The sequence below is a fragment of the Streptopelia decaocto genome, assembly GCF_964273445.1.
Source record: "Streptopelia decaocto genome assembly, chromosome: 8".
Classification (NCBI taxonomy): Eukaryota; Metazoa; Chordata; class Aves; order Columbiformes; family Columbidae; genus Streptopelia; species Streptopelia decaocto.
In genome coordinates, this window is record NC_138662.1 from 4,404,547 (window position 1) to 4,427,168 (window position 22,622).

A 22,622-nucleotide genomic window follows, 5' to 3' on the forward strand; every position below is an offset into this window, starting at 1 on the left:
AAAAGCAGTTGTTCTGAGGCAAGTCACATTATATAAACAACCACAGAGCCACAGCTCTACTGAGCTGCCACAGACAAACTCTGCAACTCAAGTTCAAATCTAAACCCTGCCCGGCACCAGGATTAATGGTGTGACACTGTCAAATGTAAGAGTCAACAAATCAGGCTGCAGTTTTCTCTCAATACTATCTTCTGAGACTATAAATCCCAGTGTCAACACTCAACTGTGATGCACATGTCTCAAACACGTTATAAGTTAATTCCCAGTGAGCAGACTGGGGGAACCCGACAGCAGCAAGTGAAGTGCCTGGGTTACAATGTGATGCCCCAGCAATGGCCCAAACAAGGCCTCTGACAGATTTTCTGTAGCTTCAGTATCTGCATTTCAAACACAGATGGAAGAAACATACCTCCTATCAAACACAGACTGCGAATATTCAACTTCAAACTTACCACCTACGATTCTTATTCCAATGGAAACAAGACAGTGCCACCCCACACCCCAATGCGCCAGTCAAAACTCACCAAATCTGTGACAGCCTTTAGACACAGAGAAATCCACTAAAAAAACTAAAAAGACAAGTGATTAAACCTTTTTACAAACATTTGGTAATCCACTGAACCAAAGACAGTGTGTCCTGTGAGCAGGTAGCCAAGAAACAGCTCTACACTTGTACAGGGCTCATCATCGTGCACAAGTCAAGCTCAACAAGGTCACATTTTCAGAGTTTGATAATTCTACCCAAAATGAATAAGCTCCATATGTGGGGGGGGAAAGGAGAGAAAAAACACACTAGGCACCTCGGATGGGATGAGAATAGCATGCAACTGCATGATTAAGAAGAAATAATGCTTGTTCAGAAGGCTAATTAACTGATTAAGGGTGCAAGTACTATGTCAGCCTGGGCATTTTCTAGCCTCGGAGTGCTTGTGATTCTAACCTTGACTTCTCACTGTGTGCAATGTCACACAGAATAACTTGCAAGTCAGTTGACTTGCACAACCTATCATGAGATGGGATCCCAAAGCGCATCTAATTTTGCCTTCTAGAATATTTTTACAAGAAGGACATGCCCAGTACTGGCATCCTCATGATGAAGCACAGGATGACACTAGTCACAAAAGAGGCAGCAAAGAAGCATGTGCACCACTGTTTCATTTAATTTTTAAATATATGTAAGTTTTTTAAATTATATTTTTATATAACAAAATAAATATATAAAAGCACATTGTTGCACTGTTTCACAGTCACAGTGCAGGTCACCCTGAACAAGAAAAACACTCCAATCCACCACCACTATGTTCCCACCATTGCCCTTGCACCAGCAAAATGCCTAAAATGGTGGGAAGATTGAAAAAATGCTGTTGGTCTTCAGTTTGATCAGTTCGTGAGTCAGGGAACTCTCATTCCTGTATGTACAAACACCCCAGCTGGCACCAGTGACAGGGTAAGAATCTCCAGCTAGTTGTAGTCTATACTTCCATGAGCTTAAAGGGACTCTGAAGCTACACATGGGAGGTGGCACAACCAAAACTCCTGGTGACTGGAAGCTGATCCTAGGAACTGTCCCCTTTTCCAACAGCAAATCATCCTCACTTTCTCTTTTTCTATATAAGAAACACAAAAAACTGCTACAAGGGACTTACTAGATAACCAGATTAGAAACTAATCTAGGAATGACGTAAGTCCTGTTCACTAGAGTCTTACCAGCATATCCTACCCTTTCCAGCCCTGTGGTACATCAGCTTCCCCCTCAAGGAGCCAAGGATCACTGCCCCTGCTCTTCCAAAAGTCCTTATTAGACAGGAAACAAAAGGCCACCAGATCTGCCTGTCAGGCTCTAACCAGGATGGCACAGGTTGATCATCCACACACCTGGAAGCAGTTGTGCTGAAAATACTGGGGAGGGTCAGAAACACTCTCTAATGCTATCAGAAGAAAAATGAGCATTAGGACAATTCAAAACATCGACAAAACAGGTTTTACACAGTTGAAACAGCAACTCGATGTAATCTTGCTACATAGAGATTTCACACCTAATCTTTTCAAAACATACCACTTTCCTCCCAGCTCCAAAACAAAGCACTTACCTTAGGTCAGTACTAAACTAACCCAGCCACAGAAAAATATTTCTCAATCACAAGAAACTGTTACATGGAATTAGGACGTCCCTAATAGGCCTATTTAGAGTCATAGTGACAACACCTAAAACATTTCCAAGCTCTTGACAGACTTTCTACAAAGAGGAAATCAAAGTCTTAGTTCAGTGATATGTAACGAGTGTTTTTCTCCACTGAAAATCTGACCATACGCACAGAGGTCAGTTTATTTGCCACAGATGACAGACATTTCAGTGCAAAGAAACTTGCACAAGACATTAAAGCATATTATTTCATGAGACAAGCTACCAACTAAGTTTACACAAACAGGCCCACTAACTATAGAAATATTACATTAACAATGAAAAGAGACCCAAGCCCACACCGGTTTGGCACCATTCACTGCTTCGTTAGCAAAGCCTGATCTTGGAATACAGCTCTGGAAGCTCTGAATACCAAGTTAAGCCAGGTGAACCTGAAGGGAGGAAAAGCAGATGAAGCAGAAACACAGGCTGAAATGAGAAAGGCAGCAGGTACTAAAGCACATCGCTGGAAGGAAAAATGGGGGCTTTGCTGATTCAGAGCTTTAAGATGGAAGGACACTTAGCCTGGCACCAGTTTCAATTCAGGGTAGCTGAAAACTGAACGGGAGCCATTACCACCTCTCCTAAACCAAGTCCTTTTTGGAACCGCCGGGGAGGGTTGTTGGTGACGGTCCAGCTCTGCAGACTCATGAGCACATCTGTCCCCAGGGACAGCCAGGCATCCTCCAGCGCCCCAGCTGAGCAGCGCCCGCCCACACCCTCCTCTGCGGGGCTGGTCGGGACGCGGGAAGCGCCCCCAGCCCCACCAGCTTCCTCACCATGTTGGACTCATGGTCCCGCCGCGGTTCCCGATCTCCGTCCTGCGCGCAGCCCCTGCAGAGGGAAGGGCACAAAGGGAAGGGATGCTCGATCCGCCGGGCAGGGACCCCGGCTCCCAGCGCTCCCCTCACGCCGGGGAGCCCCTCTCCCGCCCCAGCTGCGCCCCGCACGGCTCTGGCGCGGGAAGGCGCCAGGGCCTCACACGCACCCGCAAACACGGGGCCGCGCCGGGCGCCCCCGGCCCCTCCTCACGGCCCCACGGCTGCACTCCCCGACAGGTCTGTCCCTGGCTCCCTCCCCACGGCACGGCGTTGGGTCCCTGACTCACCCCGGCTCTTCACGGAGCTCTCCCGCTCCTCAGTCAGACCGCGCCGGGCTCTCCTCTCTCCCAGCCCCCCTCACGGGGCCGCGCCCGGTTATCCCCTCACGGCAGCGCGCCCGGTTCTCGCTTCCTCCCCTCACGGCAGCGCACCTGCCACAGCCCTCCCACCCCTCAGCCCGCCCCAGGCCCCCGCCCGCTGTGGCTCACCGGGGCCGGCCCTGCCTGCTCAGCCAGGAGCTGGCGACACCGAGCCCCAGCGCCGCCGCTCCCCGCCGTTCGAATCAACAACAAGATGGCGGCGACCGACGGGGCGGAGCCCCGTGCTGGCCGTCATAGCAACCGCGCCGTCCAAAACCCGCCCCGACGCCTCTTGCGGCAATCCAAAGCCGAGCTCTGCCCTCCGGAAGCTCTCTGGAAACACTGATAGGCCAAAACAGCCGCCACTCCGGTGCAGAGCCGCCCCGCCCCTTTCCGTGAGCGGCCGTCCAGAGGCAGTCCGCGCACGTTGGGCACACGTGATGTCCTCTAGTGCCCCGCCTCCCCGCGGGCTGCGCCGTCTCATTGGCTACCCGCGGGCGAGGGGGGCGCTCAGCCAATGGGCGCGGGCCGCGAGCGCTGCCCGGCAGACGCGGAGCCGCCTGGCGGGGTGTGGGGACAGAGAGCGGGACCGGGCTCACGCCTCCGCCCCGCCGCCTGTCCCCGGGGCCTTGGGCGCCTTCGTGCAGCGGCGGTGCATCGCGCCGGGCTAACCCAGCTCCCCGCGTCCTGGCTCCGAGCAGCTCCTGGCGCTTGGCTTCCCCCGCCAGCCGTGCGCGTTCACACACCGACCCGGTGCAATAAAGGTTTAACTCCCAACAGTCACAGTTCTGTGGGCTCGGGGCAAGCGGGCCCCCAAGCGCAGTCACATGGGTGGCTCCTCTGTGAAATTTCACAGCCCGTTCCTACCCTCCCGTCTGCCCTCGTAGCCACCTAATCCCAAAATCCGCCTCCATCCTCTGACCTGCCAGCACTTCGTTCCCCGGAGCTGCCGGGAGCTCTCCCTGGCGCGCTTCTTTGAAATTCAAATTACCGGTTTGCCACCTTCCCGCGCTCACTGAATTCTTTAAAGCGCTCCCGCCCGTTCGCCGGCCCCTGCTAACTCGCCCGTGCGCGCTAATTCACTTTTCCTCCTAATTAAGAAACCCATCCCCCGCGCTGAACAGCTGCTCGTCCCGCCTGATTGCACCTGGGAGCGCTCGAGCAAGGGAGAGCTTGAGAAGGACATGGGACATGGGGGAGAAGTTTCCCAAAACTGCCTATTATGAAGTTTTCTTGCCCCAGCTCACGTCTCTGCAGAGCGCTGCCCTGGCTGGGTGACATCCAGAGGCTACGGAGACACTGCTGCGACTGGAGCAGACCCCACCAAAGCCCTCAGCACATTTTTTGCAGTGCCAACCCCAGCCCGGGGCCAATGCTGCCGTAACAACCATCCTGGTCCTGGGTTATGCCACCCACATCCCTGACTGGAGCCGACGCTAATGTCAGTGACAGCAGGACAGCCACCGGCGGGACTGTCTGCCCACAGCACTCCCTGTGGCAATCACGGCAGTGGGTGCAATCTCTGCCACCATTTATTTGGGCTGCGCTGGCCGGAGTGGTTCAGGGGGTGGCTGCACCCCGTGGGCAGTGAGTTCAGCCACAGGGGAGGGATCCCTTCCCGCTCCCAGGCCCAAGGGCTGTGCTGGGTGTGTGCCGGTGCCCGGTGCTCTGCCCGGCATGGCCCACGGGGAGCTGCAGCTCACCAGGAGTCCCTCGCTGGGTCAAGCCACTCAGATCCAGAGCCGTGACCCGGTCACGCTGTTGAAGAGATAGTCCCTTCCGGTGCCTGAGGTGGGAGGCAGCACTCAGCCCTTGTCCTGTGGGAGCTGCCCAGGCGTTGCTGCCCTGTGTCCATCCCTCCCATCCCCCAGACCCCTCTGCCCCGAGGGACACAGCCCAAGGCTGCAGGGGCTGTGGGACAGGGCACTCACGCGGGTCCTGGGCACGGCCATCGAACTGCCCCTGTGCAGAGGAGAGATGAGTACAGGTGCTGAGTGCCCCAGGGTGCCCACCCATGCCTTGGCAGGGCACCCACCCTCGCTGTTGTGACATACACTCACCGGGCTGCCGGCCTGGGGGTGGCCCTGCTCCTCCTCACTGCCCCTCTGCTCCTCCTCACTGCCCCTCTGCTCCTCCTCACTGCCCCTCTGCTCCTCCTCACTGCCCCTCTGCTCCTCCACATCCCAGGAGCTGTGGAGGTGGCAGGGGGGAACACATTGTCAGTGAAAGCCTCCCAGCCTTGACTCAGAGTGATGCTGCCAGAAGCGGGTCACCAGCAGGGTTTTGCACTGCTGGCTGTGCCACATCAAGCCCGTCACCCCAAGTGACTTCCACCTACCTGATCATCCCCTTACCCAGTCTGGGTGGCCCTGGGTGCTGAAGGGGATCGCAGTCAGGGCTGTGCTCCCCAAGCACCACTGCCTTTCAGCAATGCTCAAGAGTGGAAGCCAGTCTGACAGCACACCTGCGTGTGTCCCCACGTGCCCGTGCACACCGCTGTTGTGCTTGGAGGACAGTGTGCTGGGGGAAATGCAGCACCAGAGCCGCCCTGCTGCCAGCACTGCCCATGGGGGCTGAGCCCAAGTTTTCTCCCCTTCATGGTCACTACAGCCCTGATGCCACCAAGCAACATGTCCCCAGCCTCACCAATGAATATGGATCCAGCTGTGCATCGCCCTGAGGTGGTTACGCTGCTGCAGGCAGCTGTCATCCTGCCCACAGGCTTGTGTGCCTCCTCCTCACCATGCAGACGCCTGGCACAGGCTGGGCCAGCTCTAGTGCTTCCTCAGGCTCTCCCCTCTGCTACCTCTTACCCCTGGTTCATCCTCTCCAGGCGTGTGCAGCCTGCTCACCTCCTCCCGGGGCACCTTCCCCAGCAAATCGGGGCTCCCCCTGTGAGCAACCCCCAGCCCTGGCACCACGACCCAGCCCTGTGACAGGCGGCAGCACTCACGCTGCGCCATCCCACCCTGCCCACCGCAGAGGTCCTGCCCCAGCCTGGCCACCGACATGGCTGTGCCCCAGCCAAATCACTGTCTCTGCACCCATGGTTCCCATCAGTGCTGCACCCTCACCCTGGGGCAGAGACCATGCCGCAGTGCAGCAACCCACAGACCATAGCCAAACATGGGGTACGTTAAACGCTCTCCACGTGCTGTGTCTCCCCAGCTTCCTGCAAGGACACTACAGGAGCCTGTTTCAACATGCATGGCTGCCCCTTGCTGCCGATATGACCATCCCAGCCATCCAGCACCCACCTCTTGCCCAGGAGCAGCTTGCCAGGGTCTCGGTTGCTGCAGGAGGAGCAGAAGGCAGCCGTGAGCCCTTGGCCTTGCTCACTGTGCCATGCCGTGCCATGCCATGGGGCCAGGGCTCACCTGCACAGCAGGTTCCGGGCTGCGCAGCCCAGGGTGGCCAGCAGCAGCGCACCGGAGATGGTCAGCACGGCCACAAACCAGGCTGGCGGGTGCCACGCCGCCTCTGTCCGTGTGATGACCAGTGGCTCCTTCCGCAGCGTCTGCAGAGGTGCGGGGTTGAGGGGACACGCCAGGGTCAGGGGGTCTGAGGGACTGGGAGCACTGCCTGGCCAGCAGGCTCTGCTCACCGTGTGCCGGGGGGTGGTGCTGGGTGGCACTGCGGTGCTCTGGGGGGTGACGTGCACCACCAGTGCCACCACAGTGCTGCGCCGGGGGGCACTGGGGCCACCCCACACCTCCACCAGCAGCACGAAGGTGCGGGGCTCAGCCAGGTCACCAGGGAGGTAGAACAGGGTGTTCCCCTCCAGCCGAAAGTGCCCGTCCTCATTGCCTGGACAAGAAGGTCTGCTCAGGGCCATACAGCAGTGATGGGTTGGGCTGGGCTGTGGCTGGACTGCTGCTCACCTCCAGTGATGGCGTACGCCAGTGTGGCACCATTGGGGCTGGCCTGGCACACTACGCGGGTGACAGGCTGGTGGCCACCCAACCCAGCCGTGATCCGCAGCTCCTGCACCTCAGGGGTGCACACCGGCGCCTGGTCCGGCACAGCCTGCCGAGAGGAGGGGGAGGTGGTATGGCACCCCCGGTGCTCGCACCCACCGTGGTTCACCTGTCGGGCTTGCGCTTGCACCTGCAGGCGCACGGTCACATCACACAGGCAGCTCCGCCGGTTTGCCGGGTCCAGGTCATTGTGGGTGTCCGTCAGCCGCACCGTCAGCCTGTAGCTCTTGTGCCGCTGGGAGTCCAGGGGTCCTACCACACGGATCTCGCCTGTGGGGTGGTATGAGCTGCTGGGCACCTGTGGGTGCCACAGAGAGCAGCGGGGGCTGGGGAAGGGGCTTTGCTCTCACCATGTGTGTCAATGGAGAAGGGCTGCGCGGGGCCGGGGCCCCCCTCCAGGCTGTACTCGAGGCTGTCCCGTGGGTAGTCACGATCGGTGCCGGTCATGCGCCCCACGGTGCTGCCGAAAGCTGCCGTCTCCATCACGGTGAAGGTGGCACCGTTTGGGCATACCGGTGTGAATTCATTGACGGGTGTCACTGTCACGAGCATGGGCACGCGGGCTGTGCAGCACACAGCGGCTCAGCCGTACTGGCACCACACACTGGCTGGGGTGTGCTCTCCCCGGATGGGCTGGGGGACATGGGGACAGTGGCAATACCCTTGGGGTGGGCATCTCAGCATCAGCAGCAATGTTTCCTTTACAACCTGCTGGTTTTGGGGTCGGGAAGGGGCTTTTCCCACCTCCCCCATGACCTGCCCTGTCACACCCCTCTGGGGACACTCACTGCTCTGTGGGGGCTGCCCTCCCGCCATCACCACAATGGTGGCTGTGAACTGGAAGCCCACGGTGTCTGCGGCCTCTGAGTCGTAGTCCAGGGTGGTGTTGACCTGCCAAGCCAGGACCGGGGTTGTGAGGCAGAGCTGGGCTGTCCCACACAGCCGGGGTGTCCCACAAAGCCGTGCTGGCAGGGGAGCAGGAGGAAGCGAGGCAGAGGAACGGGCAGGCTGAGCGGGGCAGGGAGCCCTGGGGAGCCCTAGCTGAGGACCCAGTGTGACAGCAAATGTCAGAGGGTCCCCACCTTCCTGCTGCCTCCCTGCTGGGTCCCAGCTGCTGCCCGCAGACCCACTCACCTGCAGCTGTGGCCCGTCCATGCGGAAGCGGGAGCGGGAGGCAGGAGGTCCCTCGAGGGCGTAACGTAGGTCCTCCTCAGCTCCAGTGCACCTCAGTGTCACCAGGGTGCTGCCAGGGGACATCGTCTCAGGCACCTGGGACCTGCGGTGGGGTGGCCATCTGCTCAGCTTCTGTCCCCACTGTCCTGGGCACAGTGGAGCACTCCCACACCCTGCTCCCCACCCCAGACCGTACACGACGATGGCTGGGATGCAGCTGGGTGCCCGCTGCTCTGTCCCCTGTACAGTGATGTTCAGTGTGGCAGTGGCATGGTCGGTGGGGTGCAAGGCGTTGTAAGCCCGGACAATGAGGTGTGTGTGGGCCACCTCCAGCCGGTGGGTGCTGCGGATCTCGCCTGTCACTGTGGGAGATGGCACAGCTTCACACCAGGCACAGGGTGGGGACGGGATGGCCCTGGGGACCCCCACTCCCCCGCTCACTCTCATCGATGGTGAAGAGCACAGGTGCCGTGGGAGCCAGGATGGTGTAGCGGACATTGTCACCACTGGCACGGACTTGCGTGACCAGCTCCAAGGGGCCGGTGCCCTCCGGCACTGTCACAGCCTGCTGCAGCTCACTGTGGCACAGACAGGCAGGGTGGCATGGCCTGGTGCCACCAGCACTCCCAGCCCAGCCCAGCCCCACTCACAGGAATGTGACACGGGGACGGCGCGATGGCAGCACCTCCACTCTCACAGCCCCACTACAGTTGTGCCCACGGTGGTCCATCACCTCAATCTCCAGCCTGAACGTCTGTGAAGCAGCACCAGTGCGGCTGTGGGACAGCCCCGAGTGGCACCAGGGACAGGGTTTGGGATGGAGGTAGAGGTACGGATTGGCATCAGGATGGGGACAGGGATGAGAGAGACAGATAGGGATGGAGAGGAGGATAATAATAGGGACAGGTACAGGAACAGGGATGGGATGGGGACAGGTACACAGACAGGAAAGGCAATGGGGACAGGGACACGTATGTGGCTTGGAGCAGGGACAGGGATGGAGATGGGGATGAGGACGAGCTGGAGATAAGACTGAGAATGGGATGAGGATTGAGAAAGGACTCAAGATGCAGAAGGAGGTGGAGCCGGGGACAGAGACAGGGCTGGAGCACTCCCAGGGCTGGGACAAGCCAGGAGCCGGGCAGGAGGAGCGGGATGGGAATTGCTGTGGGCAGTGCCAGTGAGGTGCTGAGCCCAGTCAGGCTGAGAGGTGGTTGTGAGAACCTGGGGATGCTGCTGCCCACCTGGATGTCCTTGCTAGGGTCAAAGCCGCTGGCAGGCGCCAGCACCAGGCCCCGGCGGGTGAGCATGAGTGGCGTGTCATGGTTTCGGAGCCTGAACTGCAGTGAGATGGGCAGTGAGAGGAGGGTGGGAACCCCTGAGCCCTCCTACACATCCAGGGACCTGCTGTCCCCAAGGCTGCTCTTGGTTGTGGGGGCTTTGGGCCACTGGGGCAGCCATCACTCACCGTCAGTCCACCAAGTGGCTGGGGCAGCACCGCGTACAGAGGTGTCCAGGGCGCCACGTCCGCCAGCACCCGTACCACATCTCCCTCTGTGGCACAGAACAGCCATGAGAGCCCAGTGCCAGCTGGCACCCGTGGCCCCGCTGCTCCCTGGCTCCTACCTACGCTGGCGAAAGGGGTGTCACAGCGCAGTGCCTGGTCTGCTGTCACCCGGACAAAGAGCTGCTTTTCCACCTCGTCCTCACCGGGACAGGCAGCCCACAGGGTCAGGGCGTACTGGTTCACCTGGCGGGCATCGAGCTCTGCACCAGCACGCAGTGTCACCTGCCACAGGGACACAGAGCTCAGCGGGATGCTGGCAGGCTCCTGCCCTGCTCCCCATCCTCCAGCCGCACCTCTGCCCAAAATGTGGTGGTGGCTACAGGGTCAGCGCTGATAGCGATGGGGTTGAAGGGGTGGCCAGGGTCAATGCCATGCAGGGTGACGTTGGGGCTGCTGCTCGTGTTGCTGCAGGACACGTTCACCTTGGCCACAAGGGTGCCCGGTGCCACATCCTCGCTCAGGGCCACCACACGTGGCAGGTCAGGCAGGTCTGGCAGGAGACCCCGGGGACCAGCCTCACACCCAGCTAGTGCCACTGATGGCTTGCCTGGCTGTGCTGAGGGAGTCCTGCTCCTGCACCTCTGCAAGCACAGGTCTCCCTGCCAGGTGCAGTGGGGCCCAGGGCACCCCACTCTTACCTGTTGCTCTGACAAAAGTCCCTGGAAAGAGAAGAGAGTCACCCCAGGCTGCCAGGTCCCAGCAATACCCTGGGGAGGCCTCAGAGATGCCCCTGTGAAGCTCCAGAAATGCTCCATTCATGCCTGGATATGCGCCTAAGATGGCCCACTAATGCCCTGGTGGTGCCCCAAGGATGCCACAGCGATGCCCTGAGGACACCAGCAATGCCCTGGCCATAACCCAGCGATGTCCCTTCCCTGCCTGAACCCAGCCAGGCAGCTGCCAGCCCCTCTGCCCACCCCAGGCTCAGCCTCAGGCACGGGGGGCAACCGGGGGGAGCCCATCCCCTCTCCCCCTTCCTCACTCCCCCACTCAGGGTCTGGCAAAGAGTGCCCCTGACCCTGAAGTACCTACCTGGGGCATAGAGGAGAAGGAGAAGGAAGAGGAGGAGGAGGAAGATGAGGCGTCTGTGCATGCCCATGGCTTGCTGGCTGTTTGGGACAAGCTGGTGCCCGTTGCCAGGGGTGCTGGGCACCACCCCGACCCAGCGTCACACCGGCCATCTGTGGCTGCCAGCCCAGCCCTAAGGCAGGGACAGGGCATGGCCCCGGTGTCCCCAGCTCCTGCACTGCACACATCCACTCACAGCCCCTCACCACCGGCCCAGTGCCAGCCCCAGCCGGTGCAGGGCAGGCGGGCAGTGATGCTCCGTGGGGTTTTGCTGCCTCACCACACTCAGGAACCGGGAGAATTAGCTGGGAGGTAATTTTTGGCCGTGTTCTCCTTCATTTGCAAACCAGAGCCTTTTGTCCTGGAATTCCTATTAATTGCTATTAGCTCCCAATTAGTAGGCTCTGTCAGAGCGCGGCCCCTGTGGCTGGGGTCACCTTTCCCTCCTACAGCACCCAAACTCGTTTTGGCAGCGCGGTGCCCGCGGGTGCCTCCACCGGGGCCTTTTAACGGGGTTACCTCCTGCGCGCCCAGGGACCCCCGGTGTTCGCGGGTGCTGCCAACCGGGGCACCGGGTGCTGCCCTCCCCGACCGCTGCCCCGGGTCCCGCCCCGCCCGGCGGTGCCCGGTTCCATGGTGCCCGGCGGTGCCCGTGGCCCGGTGGTGCCCGGCGCGGGGCCCCGCGGCGGCGGGGCGGGGTGGGGCGGGGCCCCGGGGCGGCGGTGCCGGTGCCGGTGCGGGTCGGGCTCACGTTACGGCGGCCCCATTGGCTGCGGCGGGGCGGGGCGGTGCCGCCCAGGCAGCGCCGGGAGGCGGCGGGCACGGCCGGGCGCTGCGCCGCGCTCCGCTGCTGCTGCTCCGCCACCGGCACCGGCACCGGCACCGGCGGGACCGGGCGCGGGGCCGGGCGCGGGGCCGGGCCTGGCATGCACAGCGGCCGCCCGGACGCCGTCCCGGGCCAGCTCGGCGCCGAACGGGTGAGTGTCGCCGCGGGCACCGAGAGGGGACGGAGCCACCCTGCCTGCGCCCCGCCGCACCGCCCGGGCTTCGCTGTGATGTCAGGGCGCTGCCAATGACATCAGCGCCGTGACATCACGCACACGGCCAAGGCGGCACGGGGGACGTGGGCGTCCGGTGGGACACGAGTGGCAGTGGGGACACGGGTGATGGTGGAGATGTGGGTGGCCATAGGACACGGGCGTCCAGCCATCAGGGTGCCAGCAGCAGCACCACCCCAGAGCTGCCATCCTGCCGCCCGCCTGGACTGCCCCAAGGGGACCAGAGGTGACAGGGTGGCCCAGCCGGCTCCCCTGGCCCTGCCACACGCCTACTCAGCTCCCCGCAGCCGGGTGTGCCGGCGTCCCCGGCCAGAGCCGGGACAAGGCAGCTTGGAGCCGTGGCACATCGCCAGCAGGGCTGGCTGAGAGGGTCCTGGCTGGCGGGAAGGGGGACGGAGACTGGGACGGGGACAGGAACAGGACAGGGACAGGGTGCTGCCTGGCCAGCAGCTCTGTTGGGGCCAGCTGGACGGGGGCTGCTGTAAGAGGCCGGGGGAGCAAACCCTCCTGCTCGTTCATCTTCCCGTGGCTCCAGCACGGAAAGGAAAGCGGACGTAACTCCCTGCTTTTGGGTTCAGACAATAGGAATTCAAGAGCAAGGAGCGGCCCAGCTGTGGGAGCCAGCCGCCCCTTCCAGCGCCCGCCTGGCCGCGTTCCCTTCAGCCCCGTCTCCCCCACCCCCCTGCGCTCCCTGGTGTTTTGGGGGGCCCCAGCCCTACGTGCAGGCCTGGCTGCACCCTGACGTCACCTAGGGTGTCCCCAGCTGGAGGGCACAGGGTGGGTGCAGTGGCCCTGCCAAGGCGTGGGGGGAGCGCCCCACCCCAGCACTTGTGGGTGCCCTGGGGTTGCAGCCAGCCCTGTGCCACCAAGCAGGGTCCTGCTGACAGGGTGTCCCGGCTGCCATCCCACTAGGGCAAGGGGGAAATGAGGGGCCAGCGGGGGGGCAGCGGGATGCCCAGCTCCTACGTGCCGTGGCCCTGTGTCATTTCCCGCAGGCACAGCCAGGGCTGGGTGCCTGCTTGCTCACCCGACATGCTGCTGCACGCCGGCCGGCTCCACGCAGGAGCCGCGGGAAAGCGGGGCCCGGGGCTGTGGGCAAGCTGGGACCTGCACCCCGCTCCCTGCACCCTGCTGCACACCCGGCCCCGTGAGCCAAGCCCCCCCAAGCCGGGACTGGGAGGTGCAGGGTGCCAGGGGGGTGGGATTGGGATTTGGTGTGCTGGCTGGGGGAGCAGGGACGGCTGCACTGACTTGTCCTTTCTCCGCAGCGGTGCCGGCAGGAGGCGGGGGCGGCACTGCGGGCGCACATGCCCGGCACGCGGCAGGCGCCACACCAGCCGGGAGGGGCAGCGGGGCCGGCCCCCCGCCCCCCGTGCCCCCCACGGCCCAGTTCAGCGGCGGACTCAGCCTGCAGCCTGGAGCCGGGGGGCGAGGAGGAGGAGAGGGGCTGCCCGGCTGCCCGCTCTCCCCCAGCCAGCGAGCGCAGTCTGGAGTTTGACTCAGGGTACTCGGAGGCATCGGGGGGCACATGGCGGGAGGAGGAGGTGCCCGTGCGGCGCCGGCACCCACCGCCCTGCCAGCGGGCACACCGTCTCTCCGCTGGCCCCGCCGCCCCACCACCCGCACCCACCCGCCGTGCCCGCCCCAAATCCACGTCGGACGCCTGCCTGGAGCAGTGGCGGTCGCTGGAGCCGGCTGACACACAGGACTGGACTGTGGCACTGCTGTCGCAGAGCCGGAACCGGCAGCCCCTGGTGCTGGGTGACAACTGCTTCGCTGACTTGGTGGAGAACTGGATGGACCTGCCTGAGGTGGGTGCTGAACCCCGGCGCCGAACCCCCGCCGAGCCCTCCCGCCGCCTGGCCAAGCCCCCCGCCTTCCTGCTCAGCCTCTCAGGCAACGTACGCCGTAAGCTGGCCAACATGGCCCGGCCCCGGGGTGCTGAGGGTGCCCGGCCGGCGGGCCGTGAAGCCACCAAGCGTTTCTCCTGCCCGCTGGGGCTTGGGGGGCAGCCCAAGGGCGCCTGCTTCCACCAGTCCCACAGCAACATTACCCAGCTGGCCACAGACTTCCACCGCTTCACTGCCCTCATGAACAGCCGCAGCCGCCAGCCCATCATCTGTAACGACGTTATCGGCTACATTTAGCCCTTCCCACCGCTGCCTGCACCCCCGTCCGCTGTAAATAAACCCCAGTTTTTTACGGTACGGGCAGAGCAATGGTTACTGGGGTGGTGGGATCTGCCTGCACCCTGACTCCAAGCAGGGTTTTTTTTGTGTCACGAGCCAATGCACCAGAGCTCATCCTGCAGCTTTTATTGCACAGGTTTGGGGGTGCTGGCCCCCCACTCAGGGTAGGAAGCAGAGGAGAGGGGGACGGGCATCTTCAGCCTCAGCATCCTCTCCCTCACACACATAGTACAGCTCCAGCTCCCGCCGCGGTGGCTGCCCAGCATCCTCCAGGTTCTCTGATAACCTGTAGCAGGGAAAAGGGGTTTTGAGGATGCTGATTTGTCCCCCCAGCCAGGCGGGGGGGACGCAGGGCTCGGCAGCAAGGGGCCGGGCAGGGGTCCCGCCACGGGAAATGCTGCCGGCAGGATGTTTATCCAGCAGCCGGCTGGGAGCTGCGCTGCAGCTGGAATGGCTCAGGATGGAGCGAAAGGGGTCTGGCAGCCCCCCAGGGCAGGATTAGGCCCCAGAGCCATGGACCTACCTCTGCGCCTGCTGTTGGGCCCGTGTCTCCTCGTCCTCCTCCCTGTCATAGAGCACGGTGTGGCCGCGCAGTAGCGTGGTCACGGTCCAGCCGTGTGTCCTCTGCAAGTGGTGGGTGTCAGGATCTGGCCCCGCACCCCCTCAGAGTGACCCATCTGGGTGCTGCTGGTCTCACCTGCAGCCAGTCCAGCACCTCCTGCACCGTCATCTCCTGCCCGTCTGTGCCAACCGCCTGCATCTCCAGCCGGTCCCAGCAGCTCCACTCCCGCCCACCGTACTGCAAGGGAAAGTGTAGGGTAGCAGCCGGCACTGGCACCCCATCCCCTGGCTGCCCGGCCCCATGGGGCAGGGACTGGCAAGGCACAAGGGCTGGGGTACAGCAGGGCAGGCAAAGGGACCAGCCTGGGGGCAGGGGGGACTGCAAGCACAATGGGGAGCACAGCCATCCCCCCAGCACGGCAGGGGCCAGGGTTGGCGTGGGGCCGGCGCTGCCCCCAGCCCCAGGCCAGGAAGGGCACACAAAGGACCATTGAAGCGCTGCCCAGTCCCGCACAATTGCCTCTTCTCACACCGGTGGCCCCCGACCTCAGCTCTGGCCCAAGGGGGCCAGCAAGGCGCCGACCTCGGGGCTGAGTGCTGGATGCGGCCCCGCGCCGTCTGGCACGGCCGCCCAGCCATCTGCCCTCGCCGCAGGCAGCGCCAGCCCCGCGCAGGAAGGGGCATTCGCACCTGGCCACCCTCCCCTCCTGCCTTCTGCTGCCTTCTCACCTCCTGCCTCCTGCTGCCTGCACTGATCCCACCGGGTGGAAAGGGCTTAACCCCATCCTCACCGGGGCGGCTATAGAGGGAACGCCACTGCCCGTCCCAGCGCCCTGGAAAGCGCATCCCTCAGGCTGAGGCTGCCACCAAGGCAGGCTCCCCAGCCCCCCATGGGACCACAGGTCACGCCAAGTGAGCCTGGGGGACATGTGCTCCCACCACGGCCGAGCGGCTGGGCACAAAACATCGCACCAGGCATCCTCACCGTGAGGTGCCAGGCGCTGCTGCGGGGACCCGAGGGCACAGCCAGCCCCAGCAGCACCGTCCACCCAAGGATGGTGCCAACATGGGGGCACCATGGCCAGGACAGCGCAGGGCTGGGGAGCCTGTGGGGTGTGAGGGGGCTGTGGGGTGGCCGGGCAGCCCGAAGCGGTGCCGGAGCCCGGCCAGGCGGTGGAGGCGCTTCCCTCCCCCTCTTCCTGCCCCTGGCCCTGGGCCCCTCGGGCCAATCTGGTTCCAATCGGCGTTTCCTGCCACGCCGGAAGGGCTGCCTCGCCTCGCACGCCATAAACCCCCAGACAAAGGGGCCTCTATCGCCCAGACAGTCCCAATCTGGACCTGCCCCCACCCGCTCTCCCTCCCCAGCAGTATGGCTGCAGCCTGGCCCCCTGCCACTGGGACCCCCGGCCCCGCTCCCCCAGGGCGGCCCTTCCCGGCCCGGTGCCAGCTGCTCTCCGGCTGCTGCAGCTGGTTTCCATAAGCCAGATGTGCGCGGCTGCCGCAGTCCTGTCCTGTGGCCATGGGGCTCGCTGTGGGGCCCACCATGGGGTAGTAGGGCTGCCTCAGCCCCACAGGCACCCTAGAGCACCCCAGTTGGGCCCAAAGCTGGGGCCAGTGGGACAGCGGCAGCTGCTCGGTGCCGGGGGGTGGCTGCAGGAAGGAGCCGGTTCCTCGCTGCCCGGTGGCATGCCCAGCCCACTGCAGCACACTTCCCTGCTCCTTAGTCCCCCGGACATCACCCCACAGTAGCTGCCACTGGGGGCTGGAGCACCCTGAGACCCCTGGGCACCCCCCACCTGCCCTGCCCTGGGTGAGAGGGTCCTACCCGGTAGGTGGGGGGTGGCAGGGGCTGGATGCGGAGCAGCAGGCAGTCAGACAGGCTCAAGTTGCTGTTGCGGTAGCAGCTGAGGTCCCGGCATGCCCACACCAGCTTGTAGATCTCCAGGCACGCCAGTCCTGCCACGGCCGCTGTGGTGGTGATGATGGCAGGCACGATCCGCCCGGCGATGCGCTTGCTCTGAGGACAGGAGGGATGTCACCGGCTGCCCCGCATGGAGTGAGGACCCATGACCCCCCAGGCTGCCCGTCTCACCGTCAGCCAGTCAGCGGGGGTGATGCCGTAGTTCTCTGCACGCAGGTTGGATGCTGCCGTAATAAAGTTCACGTGGATGTCGTTGTCCTACAGGGAAAAGTGTGGGGACATTAGCGTCTCACTGGGACATTGGTGTCCCACATGGACTGGCAGCCACCAATCCCTGGAGCTTACTGGGCCCACCTGCGTGGCCCCGATACCTTCTCAAAGTGGATGGGCTCCATCAGGGGCACTTGCACCTCCTCACCCCCTACCAGCTCCTGTCTCAGCTGTGCCAGGTCCTGGGCGAGCTCCGCCAGCCGGTCACAGTCTGGGGGCACAGCGATGGTACCCCTGCACTGTGGGGAGCACGGCCCCAGAGAGCACACTGCCCCACTCTGGGTCCAGGTCCTCCTGGGTGCCGGGGCAGGACCAGCACCACAGCCCCACTGCCACCGGGCTGGACCTGGGGACCCAGGGACATGAGAAGCCTTACCTGCAGGCTCCTTCGCCTCCTCCTGCTCCTCTGCAAGGGGGATCTGGAGCCCCTCCTGGGGCGCGAAGGGTGGCAGGACCACACTGCGGAGGATGGTCTGGGCAGCTGCCCAGTCGCTACATGGTGGCACTTTGTATACTTGGGCAAAGAGGTGGGCAGCAGCCAGGATGTACTCCAGGTGGGTGTCCTGTGGGGCAGAGCGGGGGCCATGGGGCACAGGGCCACAAGCTCACATGAGCAAAGGCTGCCTGTACTGCCACGAGTGCGCAGAGCAGCCTGGCTTTGCCCCGAGGTGGGGATGGAGTTGCCTCTTCTCCTCCAGCCACAAGAGCACGTGTGTGCTGTTCCCAGCAGTGCTCTTGTTGACCAGGGACATGGACAGACTGGCAGCCCTAGACAGGCTGCGATGATCTAGCATCCCCTGTACCCTGGCACAGGCTCAGCTCTCCCCCTGCCCGCACTGTCCCTGCTGGGGCACCCCGCAGCTCTCCTCTGCACTCACATTTTCAGGGTTGAATGTCAGTGGATGGGGACAGCTCCTGTCCCCTGCCCAGAAGGGGACACCCGGGCTGGTTTCCTGGCACAGGGAAGAGCAGAGTCAGGCTCACGTATGTGTCCCCATGGCTGAGGCGGGTCAGCCATCGTAGGGGACGAGGTGCAGGGGTACTAGCCCCATGGGTGCTGGGCTCACGTGCTCCGGGGGGAAGTTGTGCAGCAGCTGAGCGATGGCATCGTGGTAGCGGCTCTGCCAGCGCCGGCGCGCCCAGCGCACGCAGTCCCGCCAGTCGCGTGGCCGCTCCCGCAGGCTGCTCTGCACTTGCTCCAGGACCTCCAGGGCCTTCCCTGCCGGCAGCTGCTCCGGGAAAGTTGGGTCTCTGCAAAACCAGGCACTGCCGCTGCTGCTCACCTGAGCCATCCCACGGATGCCCTGGGTGCGATGCAGTGGTCTGTCCCTCTCTCCCCAGCCTGGGCAGGCAGCACCCCAACAGGGCTGGCAGCTCTTTCCCAGCGCTGCTTCCCCAAGCCCACTCACTCCATGAATCGGTTGACGTGCTCCGCTGGCAGCTGGAAGAGCCCCTCAAACTCATCCCGGGCCCACTGCAGAGAAGGAGCAGGGGTTGAGCACTGGGACCTCCCCTCCTTGTGCCCCCTGGGACCTCTAGCCCAAGCACAGGGGGAGGGAAAAGCTGTGCTGGGGCCAGAACCAGCAGCAGAGCTTGGGCTGCCAGCAGGAAGCAGCTGGGGCCATATCCTGCCCGCGATTGACCGCCTGGACACGGCCGGAGGGGGAAATGGGAAAGGAAGACAGAGGTGCCGGGGCTTCCTCACTGGGTGCTGGCGCAGCACAGCCTACCTGCAGCGTGTGCTGGATGGTGCGGGGGAAGTACCGCAGGGTGCAGAGGGGGAAGGTGCCATCCCTGGCGGTGCCAGCTGGCTCCAGCGGCTTGGTCAGGGGGGGCACCATGACCAGCACATTCCCCCGTGGCCCCTCTGTGCCCGAGTCCAGCAGCGGTGTGCGGCACCGGAGGCAGCGGCTCTCCAAATAGGCACCTGCAGGGAGCCAGGGGTGCTGGGGAGCTGGGGTCACATCCTGGGGCTCGGCCCAATTCCTCTACCCAGCACTCACGGGCCTCCAGCGTGTCCAGAGCACTGGCAACTCCATTCAGGCGCTGGAAGAAGTCATCCCCGTAGAGCAGCTCGGTGGCAGGTCCCACCTGGTTCTGGTGAGCTGTCACCCTGATGTCGGGGTTCATGCGCCGCATGGCCGCAGCAGCCACTGCTGACTTTGGCTTCTGCCAGGGCAAAGGGGATGGTCAGGTCTCCCCCACCCCACAGCCCCGGGGAGCCCCCAGGACAGCCAAGGTTCCTTGCGGCATCTCACCGATATATCTGCTGAACGGTAGAGGAGCTGCCGATGGAGGTTGGAGAGGGCGACGGTGTCCATGTCGGTGATGGTGAGGTTGCCCCCCGGCCCTGCTGCCATCCCCATCATGGCAAAGTTTTTCAGCAGCTCGCAGCCGATAGCACCGGCTCCCACCTGCCGGGGCAGAGCCGCTGCAGCTCCCTGCGCGCTGGCCAGCTGCGCTGCAGCCCCTCCCCGCACCACAGCACCCGGCCCAGCTCACCACTAAGTACTTCTGGTGGCCCAGCTGCTCCTGGAAGGCGGCCCCAAAGACAGCGATCTGGCCATCATAGCGAGAGCCCCTCTGCCAGGACAGAGGAACCGCATAATCGCGGGTGTCCGCAGCACCCCCAGCACCCAGGAGGGGCTCGGCCCGTGCTCTCACCGGGGCGCAGTCCTCCTCCGTCACCCGCGCAGCCCCCTCCAGCGCCAGGCACTCCAGGGCGTCGAAGTACAACCACTGGTCCAGGGGCAGGAACTTCCCGGTGATGGCCTGGAGCAAACGGGATCTGTCGGCTCTGAGGCCAGCGGGCTCCCCCTGTTCTCCAGCCCAGCGCTGCTGCCCGGCCCGGCGTCCCCAGGCAGGCAGCAAGTGCCCTCTCGTGGTCACCAAACGCCACTGGACAGCCGAGCAGAGTGTGACCAGCGGGACCTCAGAGCCCGGCACTCTCATCCCGCTCACCTTCAGCACCTCCTGGGCTGCCATGGCCCCGACTACGGTGGCCACGGGGCACAGGTCCCCCGCGCTCACGCTGGCAAAGGCTCGCACGACGTCCTCGTCCAGGGGGCCCTGCTGTGCCCCCAGGCTCTGCGCCAGCTCCAGCACCCGCTCAGCGTCCGCCTGTGGCGTGAGGGCAGCCATGGGCAGGGTGGCAAGGGGCTGGAGGGGCCATGCAGGGCAGGACGGGGACTCACCGGTGTCCTGGGCCGGGGCAGGTGTCCTTGCTCCCTGCGGAAAGCATGCAGGGCCCAGAAGGCAGCGTGCAGGCTGCGGCTGCGCAGCAGCTCCTCGGGATTTGCCACCCGGATCTTGGGCTCTTCTAGCGCCTGGCGCAGGGGCTCCTGCCAGCACAGCACCAGGGCTTGGGTGAGTGTTCACCCGGGGCCAGGGCATGGCACAGCACAGCAGTGCCGCAGGCTGGGCAGCAGCACCGTGGGGCTATGGGGGACTTACGTAGGAGTGCACCTCAGGCAGCCGAACCTGTGAGACCAAGCCACCACAGCGGTAGGGTGAGAAGGAGCTGGTGTCACCGATCTCCAGCCTGAAGCCATCTGGGGACGAGAGAGAGACAGATGTCACGGTCACCGCTAAGGACCCAACAAGTTCCCTGACCTTGGGCCAGGGCAGCCAGGGCAGCTCACCCAGCACACGCACGGGGATGGGGTCCTGGCCATTCAGCTCCGTCATCCCCTCCACACCAGAAAATGTCACGAGGTCACCATCACAGAAGAGGTGGGTGTGGTTGTCCTCTGTCCCCATACACGTTACCACACCTGGGTTGCCCTGAGGAGGGGAAGGGACATGAAGGCAGGGGACTGGACCTGGGTGGCATGAAGGCACCGGAGGAAGGAGCAGCATTTCAAGGAGCCTGCTGAGGCTGTTCTCCTACCTGGGAGATGTGCTGCACGGCTGCACGCTCTGGGTCCCCTTCTGCTGGGTCGTTAACGATGAAGCGCTCCCCAAAGTCACAGAACAGCTGCCTGCAGAGGACCGATGGGGGTTTCCTGGAGGAGCCGCCTCGCAAGCTGGCAGAGTGCTGCCAGGTCCTGTCCCAGCCCCACCAGCGGGATGGGGACACGGGCTGCACAGCAGGGCTGGGGGCTCTGGGGACAAAGTGAGCCAGAGCCACAGGAGGACCCGGCGGCAGAGACCCCTTACCCTGCTAGCCCCTTGGTGTCAGCCACGATGAAGTAGATGCGCTGGGCATGGCAGAAGTCCCCGACACGGAGCTGCTCCTCCAGCGGGGACTCAGTCAGCACCACCACCTGCATCAGGGTTGTCAGCAAGGTACCACCATCCTGGGGGGCCCTGGGGTGTGGGGGAACAAGCTCACCTGGAAGGAGGCGAGGAAAGCCTCTGACAGCTCTCCCGTGTGAGCTGCCACTGTCACACGGGGGTTCAGCTCGGCCAGGGCCCGCTGGGATGCCTCTGCACGGTTCTGGCCAACATCACTCTCTCCCAGAAGGAACTGTAGGGTGGGCACATAGCAGGGCACCCCATGGGTTTGCAGTGCTGCTCACCACAGTGGGGTGCTCCACGGGGTCCTGCCTGCACTGGTGGGGGACCCTCTGCTGAGGACCATACCCATGACACAGGATACTCCATAGGCCCTATCTGGGACAATGAGGGGCATCATGGGCGACACCCATGACAGGGACCTCACATTCCACACTCACACACTTCCAGGACCCCCAAGCTGCACCCATTACTGGGAGCCCCCCACCCCGTACCCATACCTGCAACAGGGATCTCCCAGCTGCACCCACACATATTACTGTGACCTCCACCCACACCCATACCTGGTACTGGGACCCCCACCTGTACCTGTACCCATCAGTGGGTCCCCTACCTGTACCCATTATGGTGACCCCCACCCATACCTGTACCCATTACTAGGACCACCACCCACACCTGTACCCATTAGTGAGAGCTCTGCCTGTACCCATCACCAGGGCCCCTGTCTGTACCCCCACCCGTAGCTGCACCCACTACTGGCATCCCCACTCACACCTGTTACCGAGATCCTCACCTGTACCTGTTATGGGGACCCCCGCCCGCCCCCGTGCCTACAGCCAGGACCCCGCCCGCCCCGCCGGTACCTGCTGGCCGCGGTCTGCGGTGCAGGCGACGCCACGATCGTGCAGGACGACGCGCCCGGTCCCCGCCAGTACCAGCGCCGCCGCCACCTGCGCTCCCGTCCCGCGCAGCCCCGACACCAGCACGGCCGCCCCGGCCAGCCGCCGCGCCCCGCCGCCCAGCACGTACCTGCGGGGCAGGGGCCGTCAGCGGGGTCCGCCCCACTCCGTCCCGCTCCCGGTCCCGGTCCCTGTCCCGGTATCAGCCCCGGTCCCGGCCCGGCCCCCACTCACAGCTGCCGCGAGTACAGCCCCTCCTCGCTGCTGCCCGCCATGGCGGCCCCGCCCACCGCGCAGGCCCCGCCCCCAGCCCGCCCCGGGAAGCGCTCACGGCTCAGGCC

General features: G+C 63.8%; 4 protein-coding genes across 11 annotated transcripts in view; 1 reads left to right on the plus strand and 3 right to left on the minus strand.

The window, feature by feature from the left end:
* Nucleotides 1-3,592, minus strand: part of IP6K1 (inositol hexakisphosphate kinase 1) — a 37,823-nt gene extending 34,231 nt beyond the window's left edge. For 3 of the 6 annotated variants that reach the window (XM_082060419.1, XM_082060415.1, XM_082060414.1), the window contains exons 1-2: nucleotides 3,492-3,592; nucleotides 2,962-3,016 (exon numbers count right to left, since the gene is read on the minus strand). The gene's annotated coding sequence lies outside the window, so the exon portion shown is untranslated. Of the gene's footprint in view, nucleotides 1-2,961; nucleotides 3,017-3,290; nucleotides 3,451-3,491 lie in introns of those variants that run through there. The other 3 variants (XM_082060420.1, XM_082060418.1, XM_082060422.1) reach the window with 2 other exon arrangements.
* A 1,488-nt stretch (nucleotides 3,593-5,080) lies between these two features.
* CDHR4 (cadherin related family member 4) lies at nucleotides 5,081-11,120 on the minus strand (the record flags this gene model as incomplete). The annotated part of the gene is made up of 19 exons (XM_082060338.1): nucleotides 5,081-5,148; nucleotides 5,294-5,324; nucleotides 5,423-5,467; nucleotides 6,550-6,655; nucleotides 6,740-6,879; nucleotides 6,967-7,169; nucleotides 7,244-7,388; nucleotides 7,470-7,609; nucleotides 7,690-7,902; nucleotides 8,128-8,230; nucleotides 8,474-8,615; nucleotides 8,709-8,874; nucleotides 8,954-9,090; nucleotides 9,163-9,266; nucleotides 9,757-9,852; nucleotides 9,981-10,066; nucleotides 10,139-10,301; nucleotides 10,373-10,678; nucleotides 11,112-11,120. The coding sequence occupies 19 exons, from the start codon at nucleotides 11,118-11,120 to the stop codon at nucleotides 5,093-5,095; spliced, it is 2,391 nt and encodes a 796-aa protein (XP_081916464.1). The 3' UTR covers nucleotides 5,081-5,092.
* An 845-nt stretch (nucleotides 11,121-11,965) lies between these two features.
* On the plus strand, nucleotides 11,966-14,406 carry INKA1 (inka box actin regulator 1). Its single transcript, XM_082059925.1, has 2 exons — nucleotides 11,966-12,124; nucleotides 13,474-14,406. Exons 1-2 carry the CDS (start codon nucleotides 12,074-12,076, stop codon nucleotides 14,350-14,352), a joined length of 930 nt encoding a protein of 309 aa, XP_081916051.1. The 5' UTR covers nucleotides 11,966-12,073; the 3' UTR covers nucleotides 14,353-14,406.
* A 99-nt stretch (nucleotides 14,407-14,505) lies between these two features.
* Nucleotides 14,506-22,586, minus strand: UBA7 (ubiquitin like modifier activating enzyme 7). Of its 3 annotated transcripts, none has more exons than XM_082060106.1 (24): nucleotides 22,516-22,586; nucleotides 22,246-22,411; nucleotides 21,480-21,614; nucleotides 21,305-21,411; nucleotides 21,036-21,126; nucleotides 20,788-20,929; nucleotides 20,600-20,697; nucleotides 20,341-20,487; nucleotides 20,108-20,266; nucleotides 19,811-19,918; nucleotides 19,649-19,729; nucleotides 19,405-19,560; nucleotides 19,150-19,315; nucleotides 18,877-19,073; nucleotides 18,556-18,620; nucleotides 18,214-18,397; nucleotides 18,025-18,099; nucleotides 17,523-17,709; nucleotides 17,248-17,357; nucleotides 17,048-17,134; nucleotides 16,781-16,972; nucleotides 15,092-15,193; nucleotides 14,918-14,959; nucleotides 14,506-14,680 (listed from the first exon to the last, which is right to left on the minus strand). In XM_082060106.1, exons 1-24 carry the CDS (start codon nucleotides 22,554-22,556, stop codon nucleotides 14,612-14,614), a joined length of 2,907 nt encoding a protein of 968 aa, XP_081916232.1. In that variant the 5' UTR covers nucleotides 22,557-22,586; the 3' UTR covers nucleotides 14,506-14,611. The 3 variants fall into 3 exon arrangements, with proteins under 3 accessions (XP_081916232.1, XP_081916230.1, XP_081916231.1); XM_082060104.1 differs by having other exon boundaries at nucleotides 14,918-15,018; XM_082060105.1 differs by lacking the exon at nucleotides 19,649-19,729 and having other exon boundaries at nucleotides 14,918-15,018.
* Nucleotides 22,587-22,622: the final 36 nt, after the last annotated feature.